Here is a 19,324-nt window from a genome sequence, read left to right on the forward strand (position 1 = left end):
CCAGCGCTTTCCAGGTCAGGAGTGTACCAGAAATAGCATTTGTGCATGCGCATGGGCATGCACAGCCGCGCTCTCCCCCACCCTCCGGCCCACTACGCAATCGGCGCAGTGAGCATCCGGCCCGAAGCCGGGTAAGTTTGGGGACCGCTGCTCTAGATGTTGCTGAACTGCAGCTCCCATCCTCCCTGACCATTGGTCATGCTGGCTGGGGGCCAAGTGGCTTGTAGTTTGGCAACATCTGGAGGGCCAAGGATTTCCTAGCCCTATAAAGAGAAAGATGGAAACTTGGACTCCAGCAGATTGGAGACCAAGAGTGGGTCTGACAGTCAACAAGGCGGTTTCTGGGAAGTGAGGGGCAGGTGGGGCTCGTCCACCTGGGAAGGGAGCCCATCTAGAAGGAAAACTCTGATCCAAACCTCTTGAAGGATACCTTTGGCAGAAGAAAAATGCTCAGGAGTAAACCCTAAGTAAGACCAGGGGTCAGCAAACTTTTTCAGCAGGGGGCCGGTCCACTGTCCCTCAGACCTTGTGGGGGGCCAGACTATTTTTTGGGGGGTGGGGGGGAGAACGAATTCCCATGCCCCACAAATAACCCAGAGATGCATTTTAAATAAAAGCACACCTTCTACTCATGTAAAAACACCAGGCAGGCCCCACAAATAACCCAGAGATGCATTTTAAATAAAAGCACAGCTTCTACTCATGTAAAAACACCAGGCAGGCCCCACAAATAACCCAGAGATGCACTTTAAATAAAAGCACACCTTCTACTCATGTAAAAACACCAGGCAGGCCCCACAAATAACCCAGAGATGCATTTTAAATAAAAGAACACATTCTACTCATGTAAAAACACGCCGATTCCCGGACCGTCCATGGGCCAGATTGAAAAGGCGTTTGAGCAACATCCGGCCCCCGGGCTTTAGTTTGCCTATCCATGCCCTACACAAATCCAGAGTGGAGTCCCTAACATGGTTGGATGTACGCCTCCTTCCGGCAACTCCTGCAGCTCAGCTGGGTGCCCAGGGCCTTGCTCTGCTTTCCTTTGGACCCCATCAGCGAGGCCGAGAGGGGGGTCTTGTCATCTGGGCAGCCCAGGACCTCCAGACACACTGCCCAGGCTTGCACCCCAGCTAGGTCACTCCAGTGCTGCTAATGTAACACTTTCAGTTCACCCCAGAGGCACACTCCACTGTCTCTCGAGGCACAGATGCCAACAGCAATTATTTAGTATTACCTGATGTTTTCAGAAGGTAAAATTAAAATTCTTTGCTTTCCAAGAGCAGTTCAAGCACTTTTAAATCAAACATAGACTCACCAAGCTAAACATTGCTCAATCACAAAAACAATAGATCTGAATCCGATAATAATAATAATAATAAAAGTGCTTGAACTTTTCAAAAAACAGAAAGAGGTCGGGTTCTTAGAGAATAAGTCAAAATTACAAGAGTCGCTGATCGAAAATATGAATAAACCATTAGCGAAATTATATGAATATTTATTAGAGTGGGAACTCAAGAATATGGAGGTGAAGGGCACCATGATAAAATGGGCACAAGATATAGGGAGACGGTGACCTATCTATAGTAACCAATGGGATAGATTATGGAAAGACAGAATGAGATTCACAGCATGCACAGGGGTAAAAGAAAACAAGATGAAGCTAGTTTACAGGTGGCACCTAACACCAGAAAAATTGGCTAAAATATATAAAACCAACTCAAACAAATGCTGGAAATGTCAGGATAAAACAGGCAATTATTATCATTGCTGGTGGCAATGTGCTAAAACAGGCATGTCCAACAGGTAGATCGTGATCTGCTGGTAGATCACTGGACGCCTGTGGTAGATCACTGGTAGATCACTGGCTCCCCCCCCCAAAGAAGCTCAAGAACTTTGGCTCCCCTAAAAAATGCTCAACATTTTAGCCCTTCACCTCCCAAAAAGAGGGCTTTCCTCCCACCTCAGAAAAGCTCAACAACTTTGACCTGAACCCCTAAAAATGGGGCTTTCCTCCTCCCTAAAAAAAGCTTAACAACTTTGACCTGAACCCCCCCAAAAGGGGGTAGATCACTGCCAGTTTTTAACTCTGTGAGTACCGTAGATCACAGTCTCTTCGGAGTTGGTCACCCCTGTGCTAAAATATATGAATTCTCAAACAAAGTATATGAAAAATTAAAAAGGATGTTAAAAATTACATTCAAAAAGAAACCTGAAATATTCTTATGAACTATGGTGCTGGAAAATTTCCCAGAAAATAGAAAAAAATATACTTTTATATGCATGTGCAGCAGCTAGGCTTCTCATTGCACAAAATTGGAAGGGAGAGAAAATACCGACGATCCTTGAATGGCAGGAAAAATGGGTGGAATTCATGAATTCAGCCAAAATGACGGCAGCGATCAGAAATATACCCAAGCAGAAATGTAAAGCTGAATGGAAATATGTAGAGGATTATCTGATTAAAGAAGGTATAAATATCGAATTGGTGATTTGCTTAAATTGAAGCATATACAGGGAAATGTATAGAAACAATGTAATTTATAGTTTAGATAAGCAAATTAAGTTAAAACAACAATTTAGATAAGCAAGTAAGGCTAAAATAAAAAAGGAAGCAATGTACAAACAATAGGGAGTCAAAAAAATTGTTTTTATATATTTTTTCTTTTATGCTGTTGTTTATGTTTTATATTGCTTTATATTGTGTGTTATAATTTGTGTTTGATTTGTTCTGTTTTGTCATGGGTTATTTATCTCTTTCTCTCTCTTTTCTGTAATATTTTAATGTTATTAAATAAAGATGGAATCGATCTGAATCCCTCACACCCAAAAACATGTTTTTAAGACCTCTCACTGAAGAAAATGGCATGTCCTTCCTTGTGTTTTAAGAAAAATACCTCTAATTCCCTTATGGAATTCCCTCTAGAGCCCGTATAGAGTCCCTCAGGAAATTCCAATCGGTGGGAGAGGAAGCAGAGGTCAACTAAAGTATATTGAAAGCAAAGCAGCTGCTGTTGTTTAGTCGTTTAGTCGTGTCCGACTCTTCGTGACCCCATGGACCAGAGCATGCCAGGCACTCCTGTCTTCCACTGCCTCCCGCAGTTTGGCCAAACTCATGTTCATAGCTTCGAGAACACTGTCCAACCATCTCGTCCTCTGTCGTCCCCTTCTCCTAAGTGCCCTCTATCTTTCCCAACATCAGGGTCTTTTCCAGGGAGTCTTCTCTTCTCATGAGGTGGCCAAAGTATTGGAGCCTCAGCTTCAGGATCTGTCCTTCCAGTGAGCACTCAGGGCTGATTTCCTTAAGAATGGATAGGTTTGATCTTCTTGCAGTCCATGGGACTCTCAAGAGTCTCCTCCAGCACCATAATTCAAAAGCATCAATTCTTCGGCGATCAGCCTTCTTTATGGTCCAGCTCTCACTTCCATACATCACTACTGGGAAAACCATAGCTTGAACTATACGGACCTTTGTCAGTAAGGTGATGTCTCTGCTTTTTAAGATGCCGTCTAGGTTTGTCATTGCTTTCCTCCCAAGAAGCAGGCGTCTTTTAATTTCAACTAAAGTATATATCACTACTGGGAGAGGAAGCAGAGGTCAACTAAAGTATATTGAAAGCAAAGCAGCTAGTAAGCCTGAAATAAACTGTTGCAACTGGTTCCCCACTCACCACACGCAGGAAGGAGGAGAACCCCAAACAATGGTGCGCAAGCCCCTATATATATATACTGTATAGACTTTTGACTCTGTAGCCCAAGACCACCCTCCCCAAAACATCATAATACATTGCAGAAGGAGGCGGTCTCCAGCAGAAATTTGAGTGTGTTGCTTCTCTCCTGTCTGCCAGGATACCTGATAATGCCATTTTCTGGGTAGCCTGGCCATTCCTTTGAGATGGTAAATACTTCGTTCCTGAATCTCTTACGCATATGGTGCTCAGCTTAACAGATACTTGCCAGACTGTATTTACAGGGAAGTGTAAGCCCCTACAGTCCAAAGACAATTGGAAAGCTTTCCCCATATCCTTCCTCCTTGCAGAAAAATATTCGAGGTCAATTTGGGAGAGACAAAATGGCTTCAGGATGGTTCTCCTGTACTTTTTCAGACACGTGGTTTATATACTTATGTCTTTGCCAGTGAGAGATTTTTACTTTCTTGGGTTCCACGATCACTGCAGATGGTGACAGCAGTCACGAAATTAAAAGACGCCTGCTTCTTGGGAGGAAAGCAATGACAAACCTAGTATATATATAGGGGCTTGCGCACCATTGTTTGGGGTTCTCCTCCTTCCTGCGTGTGGTGAGTGGGGAACCAGTTGCAACAGTTTATTTCAGGCTTACTAGCTGCTTTGCTTTCAATATACTTTAGTTGACCTCTGCTTCCTCTCCCAGTAGTGATATATACGGTACTTTAGTTGAAATTAAAAGACACCTGCTTCTTGGGAGGAAAGCAATGACAAACCTAGACGGCATCTTAAAAAGCAGAGACATCACCTTGCCGACAAAGGTCCGTATAGTTCAAGCTATGGTTTTCCCAGTCGTGATGTATGGAAGTGAGAGCTGGACCATAAAGAAGGCAGATCGCCGAAGAATTGATGCTTTTGAATTATGGTGCTGGAGGAGACTCTTGAGAGTCCCATGGACTGCAAGAAGATCAAACTTATCCATTCTGAAGGAGATCAGCCCTGAGTGCTCACTGGGAGGACAGATCCTGAAGCTGAGGCTCCAATACTTTGGCCACCTCATGAGAAGAGAAGACTCCCTGGAAAAGACCCTGATGTTGGGAAAGATGGAGGGCACAAGGAGAAGGGGACGACAGAGGACGAGATGGTTGGACAGTGTTCTCGAAGTTACGAACATGACTCTGACCAAACTACGGGAGGCAGTGCAAGACAGGAGTGCCTGGGTGCTCTCGTCCATGGGGTCACGAAGAGTCGGACACGACTAAACGACAACGTCTTTGCCTTGTACATTTATGAACATTTATTCTATATTTGAGACCTTAGAATTCTTGTAACACTTGCCATTCCACCAGGATTCTGTTATGCTCTCTATTTTAATTCCACCCTCTGAGACCAAACACTCCAGTTCACCCGTCTTGGCTCAGAGACTTCTAGCATTGTTATTTATATTCTTTATTTATTCAGTTTGTATACAGTACTGCCCTTTTCCAAAAGATCCAAGGAGGGTGTAGGACATGAAAAACAACACACACAATAAAAAGAAAGAAACCCCAGCATCAGTGCTGTGACATGGAAGTGTGGGAGGGGCTTGTTTTCTCCTGCTTTGGAGGGCAGGACCCGAACTCATGGCTTCAAGTGGCAAGAAAGGAGATTCCTGATAGATCAGGAAGAACTTTCTGACAGTAAAAGCTGTTTGAGGAGGGAACGGTCTCCCTGGGGAGGTGGTGGGCTCTCACCTGTCATAGATCGTAGAATTGTAAAGCTGGAAGGGACCCCAGGGTCATCTAGTCCAACCCACTGCAATGCAAGAATATGCAGCTGCGCCATAGGGGCATCGAACCTCCAAAGCCTGGCCGTTATCTGCGCCATGCTCTAACCACCTGAGCTATCCAGGCTGTCATGGATGCTTTAGCTGAAATTCCTGCATTGCAGGGGGTTGAACTGGATGACCCTCGGTGTCCCTTCCGAATCTTCAAGTCTATGATCCGCGCACCCGCGTATCGTGTGACGCCTCCTGGGGCACCCAGAGTGGCGGGTGCCAAGGTTGATGGTGGGGGGCGGCGGAGGCATCGGCGGAAACCTCCAGGGCCCTCCGAAGCCAGCAGAGGGCAGCGGCAAGTGGCGGCCGCGGCTGGGCGCAGGAGGAAGCGCCGCCGCCTGGTTCCTGCGCCTCCTCGTCGCGCGGAGTCGGGAGGTGCCATTAAGGCGAGAGCCAAAGAAGGCGGCGCGGGCGAAGGGAGACGCGCGCATCCCTCCGCCCAGCGTTGGGGGCGCGCAGGAGGAGACGCGCAGGCGGCGGCGGCGGCGGGGAAGCTGGCGCGCCCGCGGAGACAGGCAGTTTTGCGCGCGGGTAAGGAAAGGGGGCGCTTGGAGAGGCTGCGGTTCCCACGCCGCCCAGGGGCTCGGGGGCTGTTGCAGGGGCCGAGGGAGAGGCGAGCACGAGGGGCTGCTCTTCCTCCTCCTCCCTCGCTCCCTCCGCTCCTGCGCAACCTCCGCCCCTACCCGGATCCGCTTTGCGCAGAGCGCGTGGTTTTGTCCGCGCGCGCGGCGCCTGCGCTCCGCTGGCGAGTCGACTCTGGGGTCCCCGCGCGCCTCCTCGGAAGCAAGGCCCCTGGGCTGGAAAGGGCGGGTCGCACGCTCCCGCGTGAGTTTCCGCACCGGATCCGCGGCCTTTTCGGGAAGAGCCGGGAGTTTGGAGGCGCGCGACGTGGTTTGAGCTCTCCTTTTTTTCGTTGTTGGATTTCCCCAAAACCCCAAAGGTGGGCGGGATCGCGGGTCTTGCATGCAGCCCCCGGTGCAGGTTGCGGGGTTGGGGTTAGGATCCGGATGGGGCAGGCAAGAGTTGTAAACAACTCCACCACCACCCCTTCCGCGCGCGCGCGCCCTTCCGCAGGCACCGAGCTAATCTGTGGCGGCGCCTATTGTCCTTCGGTGGTCATCTCTGCAGGCTGAAGGACCTTTTGAAATGGACCAGGCCGCTGGAAGCCGGACGGATTGCGCCCCCCCCCCCCTGCCCCGCATCCTTCTCCGGCTTGGGTGGTTTTAAATCCGAATTAAATGCGTGCTGAGCGGGCTCCGCGTGGCCGAGGAAGGAAGGGGGAGCCTTGCAATGGAGATCTTCTTAATTTCTCCATGTGCCATTATTGACGTTAGTTTCCCTTCTGTGCAGAAAGGGATAGCCTAGGGCGCAACTCTGCACAAAGAAGCTTTTTTTCTGTTTAGTTACTGCAAACGGCTTCTGTTCGGTTGCGCTTAAGGACAGCGCGATCCGATCCTGGAGGTCCTTCCTGGCCCGCCCACCCCAATAGGATCCCGGGGCCAGTGCCACGCGGGGAAGGAAACGGTGGCGCGCCCGGGTGTGAATCCGAATTGGCACGTGTGTGTGCAGACAGCAAAATGAAATCTGGGTCCGGAGTGGACACGCCTCTCCAGCCGGGAGATGTTTGTTTGCTTGTTAATCCTTCGGGAAGCAGAAGGGAGGCCTCCCGATCCAGGCAGCGTTTGGGCCTCCCGTTCCCCCTGAATGAGGAGGCAATGAGTTCCAAGTGGGTTTTTTTGGAGTGTAAATACAAAACCCTGTTGCTGGTTGTGGTTTGACGCAGGAGCAGGCCTGGGGTGCTATTTTCAGCTGAGATTCAATTGCATGCCAGGACATTCTGGTGGTGCAGTTATTAGCTGGCTGGGAGCTCTTGCAACTGTTCCCCCAAAAGATCGACCCTGAGATGAAGAGCTTCCTCCTCTACTGATTGAGCTACCCCAGGAGTCTAAAATTTACTCCTAGAATCATAGGGTCATGGATTCAGGGCCCTTGTTGGGCAAAAGATTCTTGCATTGCAGCGGGTTGGGTTAGATGACCCTCGGGGTCCCCTTCCAACATGATTTTGTGACAGGCAGTGGCTCTCCTGGGTTTCAGGCAGGGAAATTTCCCCAGTCACTGAGCTAAGGCTTTTTACCTTTGAAGCAGCCATTTAATCTCTCCACAAACAAATCTAAATGGATACTCATCCAGTAGCCGGTGTTGTCTAACTTTTGCTCAGAAGCAAGTCCTGCTGAGCTGTCTGGGTCTTAACTTTCTAGCCAGTGTGTACCCTTTGCAGACTTCCTCTGTGTTTTTCCTGTATCGGACATCTGATTGGAAAATCTGTATTGGCTTACCACAGGCATTGATATGAAATTTGCTCAGGCTTGCTTCTACTCTGGTGTCTGGTGATTTATTATTTCTTGAATTTCTACCCCACCTTTCCTCCTGAAGGAACTCGGGGTGGCAAGCAACAAGTGGCCAGAACAATAAAAAAATGTCTTTTAAAAAAACTCCAGTACAGCTGCAGACTGGAGGCCCATTCATACACGCAGAGGAACAGAGTGGTTGTTTTAAAAGCTTTTGTGGAAATGCCTAAAATGTAAGAAAAACAGCATAGGGCTCTGAGTTCCTCAGAACTCTCCGTTCATTTCCAAAGTCCAATAGGTTAAAAGAGAAAGAGCATTCCTCCTACCACTGGTTTTGTATACGTTGCAGTCGCGGTGGCAATGAGTGCCAGATATCAGTGGTGTGTTCTGCATGGGAAAATCTTCCCTTCCTGCTGTTTTCCCCTGGGAATCTTTACTGCTGAATCGGAGTAAACTTCAGTTGGGTTTTCTGCAGATGGACACCTGCCCCGATTCAATGGTGAAGAGAGGGTTTTCCCGGGGCAGGCAAACTGAAAACTGCTTGGACCTCTGCTTTCAAAGCACGGAACCAGCAAAGTGGGTGCGATTCCTATGTTGCATGCGCCTGTTTCCCTCTCCCTCTCTCATAATGCTAGAACTTGTGAACATCCGAATGTTGGGAGATTCAGGACTGAGAGAAGAAAGTCCTCTTTTGCACAGAGCATAGTTAAACTGTGGAACTGCTTCCCACAAGAAGCTCTGATGGGTGCCAACTTGGATGGCATTAAAAGAGGACTGGGAAAATTCATGGAGGGAGGAGCGGGCTAATGGGATGTCTATGCTCTGGCTCCACAATCAGAGGCAAAAATGCTTCCGAATACCAGTTGCTAGAAGCCACAAGAGGGGAGAGGGGTCTTGGGTTGAGGTCCTGATTGCTGAAGATCAAATGGGCAGGTATGGGGTAAGGCAGTCTCGCAGGGAAACAGGTCCTGAGTTTTTCAGGGCTTTATACCCTAATACAGTGGTACCTTGGTTCTCAAACTTAATCCGTTCCGGAAGTCCGTTCCAAAACCAAAGCGTTCCAAAACCAAGGCGTGCTTTCCCAGAGAAAGTAATGCAAAATGGATTGATCCGTTCCCGCCGATTAGTAACAACCCCTAAGACAAAATTTTAACATGGATTTTAGTATTTAACGAAACCATTGATCCCTAAAACGAAAGCAATAAACAGTGTTAATGGTTCTCTTGCCTTTTCTGCTTTTATCCATTTCCGCAGTCGCACAATCAATCAATCGGTAGCTGAACTGGACTCCACACAGTCACAAAAAGGAAGTCACAAGTCACAAAAACGAAAAAGCCACACATATAATAATAATAATAATAATAATAATAATAATAATAATAATACTGTAATAGTAAAAACGAAAGCACCAAACATAAGCTCCAAATATCACCTCGGAAGACTGCAATCGGAAATGGAAGACTTCCCTCGGAATGGTAGGATGCAAATTAGCAGCGCAACACTAAAAACGGAAGCTCAGGACTCAAAATGGAGCACGTTCGGCTTCCCAAACAAAGTTCGTAAACCGGAACACTCACTTCCGGGTTTGCAGCGTTCAGGTTCCAGGTAGTTCGATAACTAAGCTGTTCGAAAACCGAGGTACCACTGTAGTAATACCTTGAACTTAGCCTGGTAGCAGCTGAGCCAACATTGCATAAAGGTAAAGGGTAAAGGGACCCCTGACCATTAGGTCCAGTCGTGGCCGACTCTGGGGTTGCGGCGCTCATCTCTCGTTATTGGCCGAGGGAGCCGGCGTACAGCTTCCAGGTCATGTGGCCAGAGCAGCCCACGGAAACTCCGTTTACCTTCCCACTGTAGCGGTACCAATTTATCTACTTGCACTTTGATGTGCTTTCGAACTGCTAGGTTGGCAGGAGCTGGGACCAAGCAACGGGAGCTCACCCCATCGCAGGGATTCGAACCGCCGACCTTCTGATCAGCAAGCCCTAGGCTCTGTGGTTTAGACCACAGCGCCACCCGCGTCCCTCCACCATTGCATATCTCTGAGCAAACCACTCCGGTCAGCAATTGTACTGCAGCATTCTGCCCTCGCTTCATCTCACACTCTGCCTTCCCTTCCAGGTGCCCTTGGGACGAAACTGTATGACTCCGGAGCGAGTCTCCAGCCCTCATTCAGTTGGCGCAACCCGCAGGATCCCGCCGGCTTTTTCTTGCGGGGTGGGAGAAGCCTCGGCCCGTAGCCTTGCCCCCACGGACCCCCCAGCCGCTCTGGCCCCTGCTTCCTCCCGCTCTCGCTGGCTCGCAGACTCCAATGTTTTCCTCCGCAGCCGAGAGGGAGAAATGGGGACCTCGCTTTGACTCTCCCCCTTCCACTTCCGCCACCGCCGCAGCCCAGGCCAGCGCGACAGGACGGAAGAGGAAAGCCAACTTCTCCAACGACGAGACGGAGACCCTGGTCTGGAATGTAGTGCGACACTTCAGCGCCCTGTATGGGTCAGAATCGTTCCGGGCTCACCCCGTCCGCCGGAAGCAGCTCTGGACGCAGATCCAGAGCCGCGTCAACTTCCTCGGGTACACGGAGCGCTCCATCGACGATCTCAAGCACAAATGGCGGGACTTGAGGCTGGACGTCAAGAAGAAGATCACGGCCAAGAGGCCGCCCCCAGTGCACCGGCCAGGGCCCCCCCACAAGCCCCGCCTCACGCCCCTGGAGAAGATGGTGGCCTCCACATTCCTGCAGCCCACGCATGACTCGGAGCCCGAAATCGTCTTGGACCCAGGTGAGCTTTCGTTTATACATAAGCAAGGCGGTCTGAGCATCTTGCACCGATTCTGGTTCGACTGCACTGGCTACCGATTACTTTCCGGGCCCAATTCAAAGTGCTGGTTTTGACCTATAAAGCCTTAGACGGCTCAGGACCGCAATACCTCAAAGGCTGCCTTTTCCCCTATGAACCTACCCGGACCCTGAGATCATCTTCTGAGGCCCTCCTTTGTGTGACTCCTTCTCGAGAGGTTCGGAGGGTGGCAACACGAGAGCGGGGCCTTCTCTGCGGTGGCTCCCCATCTGTGGGATGCTCTCCCCAGGGAGGTTCACATGGTGACTTCATTATACTTTAGGCGCCAGGCAAAAACATTCCTTTTTAATCAGTCCTTTGGTTGGCCTGATCAACATCCCATAGCCTTTTAAAATGTGGTTCTTTTGGGGGGTGGTATTATTGGAGTCACGAAGAGTCGGACACGACTAAACAACAACAATTATTGGGTTATTGCTTTTATTTTTATTTTATAAAGGGTGGTATATAAAATATAATTATAATAATAATAATAATAATAATAATAATAATAATAATAATAATAATACATTAGGGATTCTGCCAACAGAGATTCAGCAGGGGCTTTCTGTGCCAGGTTTGGAACACTTGCTGAAAACTTTTCTATTCTGCCAGGCCAGTGTTTCTCAAAACTTGGGTCCTCGGCTGTTGTTGGACTACAACTCCCATCATCCCAAGCTAGCAGGACCAGTGGTCAGGGGTGATGTCAGAAGCTCAGATATATAAGTTAGGTGCCAAAGGCTCCTTAAACCAAGGTTACAGTCGCCAAAACGGAATGCCTGGTTGCCATTTTGGGGTCGGACGGCTCGCAAGTCGTATTTTTTGTTCCTGAAATTCATTCTTATCTATCTATCTAATAATAATAATAATAATAATAATAATAATAATAATAATAATACTATATTATTTATACCCCGCCCATCTGGCTGGGTTTCCCCAGCCACTCTGGGCGGCTTCCAACAGAAGAATAAAATACAATAATGGATTAAACATTAAAAGCCTCCCTAAACAGGGCTGCCTTCAGATGTCTTCTAAAAGTCTGGTAGTTGTTTTTCTCTTTGACATCTGATGGGAGGGCATTCCACAGGGCGGGCGCCACCACCGAGAAGGCCCTCTGCCTAGTTCCCTGCAACTTGGCTTCTCGCAACGAGGGAACCGCCAGAAGGCCCTCGGAGCTGGACCTCAGTGTCAGAACGGGCAGAACGATGGAGGTGGAGACGCTCCTTCAGGTATACTGGACCGAGGCCGTTTAGGGCTTTAAAGGTCAGCACCAACACTTTGAACTGTGCTCGGAAACGTACTGGGAGCCTATGTAGATCTTTCAAGACCGGTGTTATGTGGTCTCGGCGGCCACTCCCAGTCACCAGTCTAGCTGCCGCATTCTGGATTAGTTGTAGTTTCCGAGTCACCTTCAAGGGTAGCCCCACGTAGAGCGCATTGCAGTAGTCCAAGCGGGAGATAACTAGAGCATGCACCACTGGTGAGACAGTTCGCGGGCAGGTAGGGTCTCAGCCTGCGTACCAGATGGAGCTGATAGACAGCTGCCCTGGACACAGAATTGACCTGCATCTCCATGGACAGCTGTGAGTCCAAAATGACTCCCAGGCTGCGCACCTGGTCCTTCAGGGGCACAGTTACCCCATTCAGGACCAGGGAGTCCTCCACACCTGCCCGCCTCCTGTCCCCCGCAAACAGTACTTCTGTCTTGTCAGGATTCAACCTCAATCCTGACAAACAGAACAGCCCAGATCCAAGGATCTCCAGGCAGGCACCTCCAGGTGGTGGAGACGTCAGGTGCCATCCTGGCCCCCGGCCATCTTTACCTGGGCAATAGTGGCTGATAGCCAGGTGCAAAATGAGCCTGGCGAATTTTGAACGCTGCTTCTAGCTCTTTATGATTTTATGAAATGAGCAAGCTACTAAATACATTCATTTATTTACGTGCCTTTCCTAATTGCAAACAGTCCGATGACCAGAAGTTTGTCGTTATTGCTGGGTGAGCTCGATTGTGGTTGCGGGGTAAAGAATGCACCTAGGCCTGTGTGTGTGGCATTGGGGGGGGGCAGTTTATACCAGAGTGGATTTTATTTAAATCAAATCGATTAAATCACTAGTCAGCAAGACTTGATTTTAAAATAAATTTTTTACAGAAAGACTCATTCTTGCTGGTATAATCTTAATACTTACAACCATACGAAGGTTTCATTTTTGGAATAATAAATTTTCAAAGTAGTTTTTACAGTTATATCAAAAATGACTGATTTGGTTGTACTATTAGAAATACAAAGACAGGTAATTATTGTTTATATTTGGACAACTTTTCTGCTGTACCTTCTTGGAAGGAGAAAAAGAATCATTTCCTCAATAACAATTTAAACATTTTATTTAACTAAAACAATAACATTATAGCATATGTATCCAGGGAACCAGGCAGAGGGAGGGCCTTCTCGGTAGTGGCACCCACCCTGTGGAATGCCCTCCCACCAGAGGTCAAAGAGAAAAACAATTACCAGACCTTTAGAAGACATCTTAAGGCAGCCCTGTTTGGGGAAGCTTTTAATCTTTAAGAAATTAGTGTATTTTAATATTTCTGTTGGAAGCCGCCCAGAGTGGCTGGGAAACCTAGCCAGATGGGCGGGGTATAAATAATAAATTATTATTATTATCATCATCATCCTTGTTTGTTAACTGATGTAGTTAAACAGTTTTTTTAAATAAAAAAAACTTAGACTGAGTTTTAACACACATGAAAAACTTAAAACCAATCATTATTCCTGATGAATAGCCTTTGGGTTATAATGTAACTGAAATAGAAAATCTTTAGGAAGATTTTTCCTCCAAAGGCATTTTATTTTAAAAATCTGATTTCAATTTTAAAAATCCAATTTCAATTTTAAAAATCCATTTAAAAGAGTTTTTTAAAAAAAGAATCATTGATTTTTATCCACCCTGGTTTATACCTTTTCTACGATACTCTTCCCGCTGCCTGACGTTGAGATAATGCAACGCTTTGCTTGTTTTCTTGCCCTGCAGAGATTTTCTTCCCTGGAGCGTTCAAGCAGTCCTTTGTAGCTCTGCAGCCGGGCCTCAACCACCCCAGTATCTACATCGACACCAACGGACACCCCTCCTCTCTCCCTGACGTGGAAGGCTCCCTGGTGCCTCGCGGGGGGGTCCAGAGCCCCGACCCCTCGTCCATGCTTTGCGAATACAGTAGAGGCGAAGGGCAGAGCAGCTCAGGTGGGTCTCGCTGGCGCCATTGCAAAAGGCCTGGCCATGACAATTTGTTGTTTAGTCGTGTCCGACTCTTCGTGACCCCATGGACCAGAGCACGCCAGGCACTCCTGTCTTCCACTGCCTCCCGCAGTTTGGTCAAACTCATGTTCGTAGCTTCGAGAACACTGCCCAACCATCTCGTCCTCTGTCATCCCCTTCTCCTAGTGCCCTCAAATCTTTCCCAACATCAGGGTCTTTTCCAGGGAGTCTTCTCTTCTCATGAGGTGGCCAAAGTATTGGAGCCTCAGCTTCAGGATCTGTCCTTCCAGTGAGCACTCAGGGCTGATTTCCTTCAGAATGGATAGGTTTGATCTTCTTGCAGTCCATGGGACTCTCAAGAGTCTCCTCCAGCACCATAATTCAGAAGCATCCATTCTTCGGCAATCAGCCTTCTTTATGGTCCAGCTCTCACTTCCATATATCACTACTGGGAAAACCATAGCTTTAACTATACGGACCTTTGTCGGCAATTATAATACAGTGGTACCTCGGTTTATGAACACAATTGGTTCCGGAAGTCTGTTCATAAACTGAAGTGTTCACAAACTGAAGGGAACTTTCCCATTGAAAGTAATGGAAAGTAGATTAATCCGTTCCAGACGGGTCCGCGGAGTACTCGACCTGAAGCGTACTTAACCCGAAGCATGGTTGTCATTGGTTCCGGAAGTCTGTTCATAAACTGAAGCGTTCACAAACTGAAGCGAACTTTCCCATTGAAAGTAATGGAAAGTGGATGAATCCGTTCCAGATGGGTCCGCGGCGTTCTTAAACCGAAAATTCGTAAACCGAGGTGCTCATAAACCGAGGTTCCACTGTATTTGTTATAATATTTATGCTCCAGCAACTCTGGGCGGCTCCCAACAAATAAACTCACAGAAAAGCATCACATATTAAAAAAGCTTCCCGATACAGGGCTGCCTTCAGATGTCTTCTAAGAGTCAGAGGGCTTTCCGCAAACAGGGAGCCACCACAGAGAAGGCCCTGTCATGGGATCCCTGGGTGTAGAGCTGTTCTCTGCCCCTGAGCTTCATCGCTTCCCTGCTGTAGCTGCCGCTGGAGAATCCTGGGGTGTGGAAATCTGCAGCAGGTCAGATCTCGTTCTTTTGAGCCGTCTTCAAGCAGGATGAGTGCCTGTCTGTAACTGCCCACCTCTTGGATTTGGAGGGGGAAACTGAGGAGGCGGGTGGTGGTGCAGACTAGAGGCTAAGAATCCATGCTGCATATTTTCCACTGTGTTTGATACTTGCACGCCACTTAGAAGCCACTTGGGAAATTAAGCGGTTTATGAATGAACTTGCAGTCTCATACCCGACATTGCTGGATAGTTTGGAGAAACCAAAACTTTTGATTTTGGCAGTTAAAATCCCTGCCGTTTTTGAGATCCAGCGGTTAAAAATCGATGCCCTTTTGAAAGGTTCCTTCCGCCATCTTGGTTCATAATGGTACCCAAACATAGAGGGAAACCTGTTTCTTCATCTCTGGGACTGCCGTGCAAAATTTGGTTATGATATATTAATACATAATGAGTTGACAAACTTCCCAAAATATATATCAGGCTGGCAGGCTGTATGCGACGTTGCCCAATAATTCTTGGGCACGACTGACTTGGCAGAAGCTGTATCTGTCTTAGGCTTGTATTTCCTCTTGTATTTCCTGCCTTGATGTCGTTTTCCCCTCTCGCCCGTTGTAGCTGAATCGGGACCAGAGCTACGGACCCCGGAAATGTCCGCCATGTCCCCCCAGCTCCGAAACGAATCCCTCGTCTCCTACGCTTCCGAGGAAGAGGATCGGGACGGCCCGGAGGCAGAGGGCAGGATGAGCCTTCAAGCGGCGCTGGAAGCTCGGCTCTCGGCCGAGGAAGAGGTGAAGTTGTCCGGCCGGCAGGCCGCGATGCTTATCCGCAGGTGCAACTCTCAGGGGTCGGCCGCCTCCCTGCCAGAGGACGCCCTCAGCCACACAGACGGCCACTCAGACTGGGACCACGAGGGGGGCCCTGACATCCCCGCCCTGGGCCGCTCCCTCGACCCCTCTCAGCCGGAGGAAGAGGAGGTGGCCAGCCAGGCCGCCGAGATGGGTTCCTTGCCCCGGGGGCTTCTGGGGCCTGCGTGGGAGAAGCAGGAGGAGGAGCAGCACTCCCGGTCTCCTCTCCACACCGGGGCCCTCACCGAGGAGTCCCTGCCGTCCTCCACCTCGCCTCACGCAGACCAGGCGCCTGCCCCACAGGCCTTGCCCAGGGGGGTGGGGGGCTCCCGCCGGCGGGAGGGCGGCCGGGAGACCTGGAGGACTAACATCCGGCGGCTGATGGACATGGAGGACCAATGGGACCAGCTGTACCATCAGGAGCTTGCCATGTGGCAAGAGGAGAGGGCCCAGCAGCGAGACGAGAGGGCCCGCGACAGGGAGCTCCAGTTCCGGCTTCTGGGGGTCCTCACCGACATCCGGGACGAACTGCGGCACTTGCGGCAAGAGAGGGCCGTGGCGCAGCAGGACAGGGCTGTGGCCCGGCAGGAGAGGGCGTCGCAAACGGTCGCGCCGGCGGCCCACGCCTCCTCTCCTCCAAAACATGAGGCAGCCCCTCCAGAGACACCCGAGTGCAGCCCTCTCTTCTTCCCTCTTAAAGCTGAGGGGGGCCTTTCCGGACCGCACCTAGGGAGAGGCAGCCGGGGAGAGGCGGCCAGGGCGATGCGGAGCCCCCACGGTGTCTCCCGCCGGGGTAGGGGCCGTCCGCGTGGCTCCACATCCAAGCACAGAAGGATGTTTGTGTCCAGCAGCTAGGGACGAGCGGGTAGTTCCTAAATCGAAATCAAATAGACCTTTGTTTGTATGTGTACAGAGCTCTGGAATTTCCTCCAGGTGGGCAGACGGGGAGGGGCAGAGAGAGCAAGAGTGTTTGTTTGTGTGTGTGCCTGATGACAATGTGGGGGAATATAGATAAGGTTTTGTTGCACACCGCTTGGCCTTTGTACGTGGACCTGAAAAGGAATCGCGAATGATCGTGCACGACCGCTCGGCCCTTGATGAATGAATGCGTGCATGCGGGGTTTTTTCGAGTGCGGGAAAGTGGCAAGGGGCTATGGCATCCCACACGGAAGAGTCGTCGCCTGAGGTGTCCCCTCCCATCTACAAATACCGAAACATGGGTGGCGGGGAGAGGGCTGCTCCTTGTCGATACACCGCAAGAAACTCCGAGCCCACCAGCGAGTGCCGCTCTGCAGTGGAAGAGGGTGCCGGCCGGACAGGGCATTTGATGGGCAACTGACTCTTGATTTTAATACCAGGGCAACCGTAAGAAAGGGCAGAGAAGGGTGTTAGCTGGGAAGGACACACTAAGTGTGTGCGTGTGATGGAGTGTGTGTGTGTGTGTGGACAAGTGCGGAACATGTTTTGTACGAGTAGGATTGTGGGTCAGACCCTTAGTCGCTGTTGTCCAAGCATTTTCTGCAACTCATTTAATGGACTGATTTGCCTATGTATCTATAAACTCTTTTTGGAAAGAAAAAGCAAACAACCAGCCGGCCACTTTGTCTGTGTATTTTAGTTACTGGGGAGGGAAAGACTTGCAGCGGACCCTTTAAAAAAAAATTATGCTAGAGGTCACTTTTGACAATAATTTCCCCAAACCGATCGTTTCTGATTCGGGACAAAGAGTTTACTTTGGGAGGAGGAGAGAGCCATAGAACATTATTTTAAAAATCCCTTCAGTAGCACCTTAAAGACCAACTAAGTTTTTATTTTGGTATGAGCTTTCGTGTGCATGCACACTTCATCAGATACACTGAAACAGAAGCCGCCAGACCCTTATGTATATTTGGGGGGTGGGGGTGATGGGAATGGGTGATGGGCTGATAGGAGTGGTAAACCTGTTGATGACTGTTAACGACTGTTAACAATTGGTCTTGCGGGGGGGGAGCAAGGGTTGAGGCGCTAAGGAAAGCTTGATCATGTATAATGAGATAAGAATCCTATGTCTCTGTTCATTCCAGGTGGCTCCATGGTGTTAAGCTTGGTAATGATTTCCAATTCAGCAACTTCTCTTTCCAGTCTGTTTCTGAAATTTTTCTGTAATAAAACAGCTGCTTTGAGATCTTGTATAGAATGTCCTGGGAGATTGAAGTGTTCTCCTACTGGTTTCTCTGTCTTGTGGTTCCTGATGTCAGATTTGTGTCCATTTATCCTTTGGCGTAGGGTTTGGCCTGTTTGTCTAATATAGAGAGCTATATACATGATCAAGCTTTCCTTAGCACCTCAGTCCTTGTCCCCCCCCCAAGACCAATTGCAGTAATTAAGAGTCGTTAACAGTCATCAACAGGTTTACTACTCCTATCAGCCCATCACCCATTCCCATCACCCCCACCCCCCACCCTCTGAATATACATAAGGGTCTGGCGGCTTCTGTTTCAGTGTATCTGACGAAGTGTGCATGCACACGAAAGCTCATACCAAAATAAAAATTTAGTTGGTCTTTAAGGTGCTACTGAAGGAATTTTTTTATTTTGTTTCGACTCAGACCAACACGGCTACCTACCTCCATAGAACATTGTCGTCCTTGGGCATTTGCATGAGGCTTCAACATCTGGGACCCTCCAGATGTTTTAGACTTTTTAATATTATTATGATTATTATTTATTGAATTCATGTACCATCCTATACCCGGAGGTCTCAGTGCGGTTCACAGAAAAGATCACAATATATAAAATCAAAATAAGAACAACAACACACACACATACACATACCCCGGTTAATTAATCAGAGTTATATCCCACTTTTATTTCAAGGAGCCCAAAGTGGTGTGGCTGTCGGCACCCCACCCCACCCCACCTCCATTTAATCCCCTATAACAACCCTGTGAGGTAGGTTAGGCTGAGGGACAGTGGTGAGCCCAAGGTCACCCAGCGAGTTTCACGGCTAAGTGGGGGATTTCAACCTGGGTCTCCCACGTTCCAAGCCTGGTGCCTAACCACTATGCCATACTGCTTCTATGGACCACAATTCCCATCTGCCAGAATGGTGGGAAACTCAGGGCGGGGGGAATAACACGGCTAATCCAGCCTCCAGCAAGGGAGTGCCTTTCATACGACGACTCTTGGCAGCCCCAGCTGTATGATGCTGGCTCGGACCGGAACCGTGGCCCATAACATTGGGGACACGGGAAGCAGCTTGGCAAAGGCTGCCCTAATCTAGCGATGGGCCTAAGGCTGAAAGTTTTTCCTCCAAACATGAATAGAGCTGCCGTTGTGGGCGCCACAGTTTAAGGAGGTTACCGAGAAGCTGGAAGGTGTGCGGAGGAGAGCGGCCGAAATGGTGAATATTCTGGAAACCACACCTTATGAGGAACAGTTGAAAATGGGGGGGGGTGTTTAGCTT

At 49.1% G+C, this 19,324-nt stretch overlaps 1 protein-coding gene across 2 annotated transcripts; it reads left to right on the plus strand.

Moving 5' to 3' along the window:
* Nucleotides 1–5,894: 5,894 nt before the first annotated feature.
* Nucleotides 5,895–17,747, plus strand: LOC118092302 (uncharacterized). Of its 2 annotated transcripts, none has more exons than XM_060281010.1 (4): nt 5,895–8,426; nt 9,972–10,630; nt 13,718–13,924; nt 15,651–17,747. In XM_060281010.1, the coding sequence occupies exons 2-4, from the start codon at nt 10,162–10,164 to the stop codon at nt 16,733–16,735; spliced, it is 1,761 nt and encodes a 586-aa protein (XP_060136993.1). In that variant the 5' UTR covers nt 5,895–8,426; nt 9,972–10,161; the 3' UTR covers nt 16,736–17,747. The 2 variants fall into 2 exon arrangements, with proteins under 2 accessions (XP_060136993.1, XP_060136992.1); XM_060281009.1 differs by having other exon boundaries at nt 5,895–6,033.
* Nucleotides 17,748–19,324: the final 1,577 nt, after the last annotated feature.

This window comes from Zootoca vivipara, chromosome 12 (assembly GCF_963506605.1).
Source record: "Zootoca vivipara chromosome 12, rZooViv1.1, whole genome shotgun sequence".
In the NCBI taxonomy this organism is placed as follows: Eukaryota; Metazoa; Chordata; class Lepidosauria; order Squamata; family Lacertidae; genus Zootoca; species Zootoca vivipara.

Bases quoted from the DNA above. Each gene is read 5' to 3' on its own strand.
- LOC118092302 (XM_060281010.1), top strand. From the start codon at position 10,162: ATGTTTTCCTCCGCAGCCGAGAGGGAGAAATGGGGACCTCGCTTTGAC. The intron at 10,631-13,717 runs GTGAGCTTTCGT...CTTGCCCTGCAG, and splicing joins CGAAATCGTCTTGGACCCAG to AGATTTTCTTCCCTGGAGCG. The intron at 13,925-15,650 runs GTGGGTCTCGCT...CGCCCGTTGTAG, and splicing joins CGAAGGGCAGAGCAGCTCAG to CTGAATCGGGACCAGAGCTA.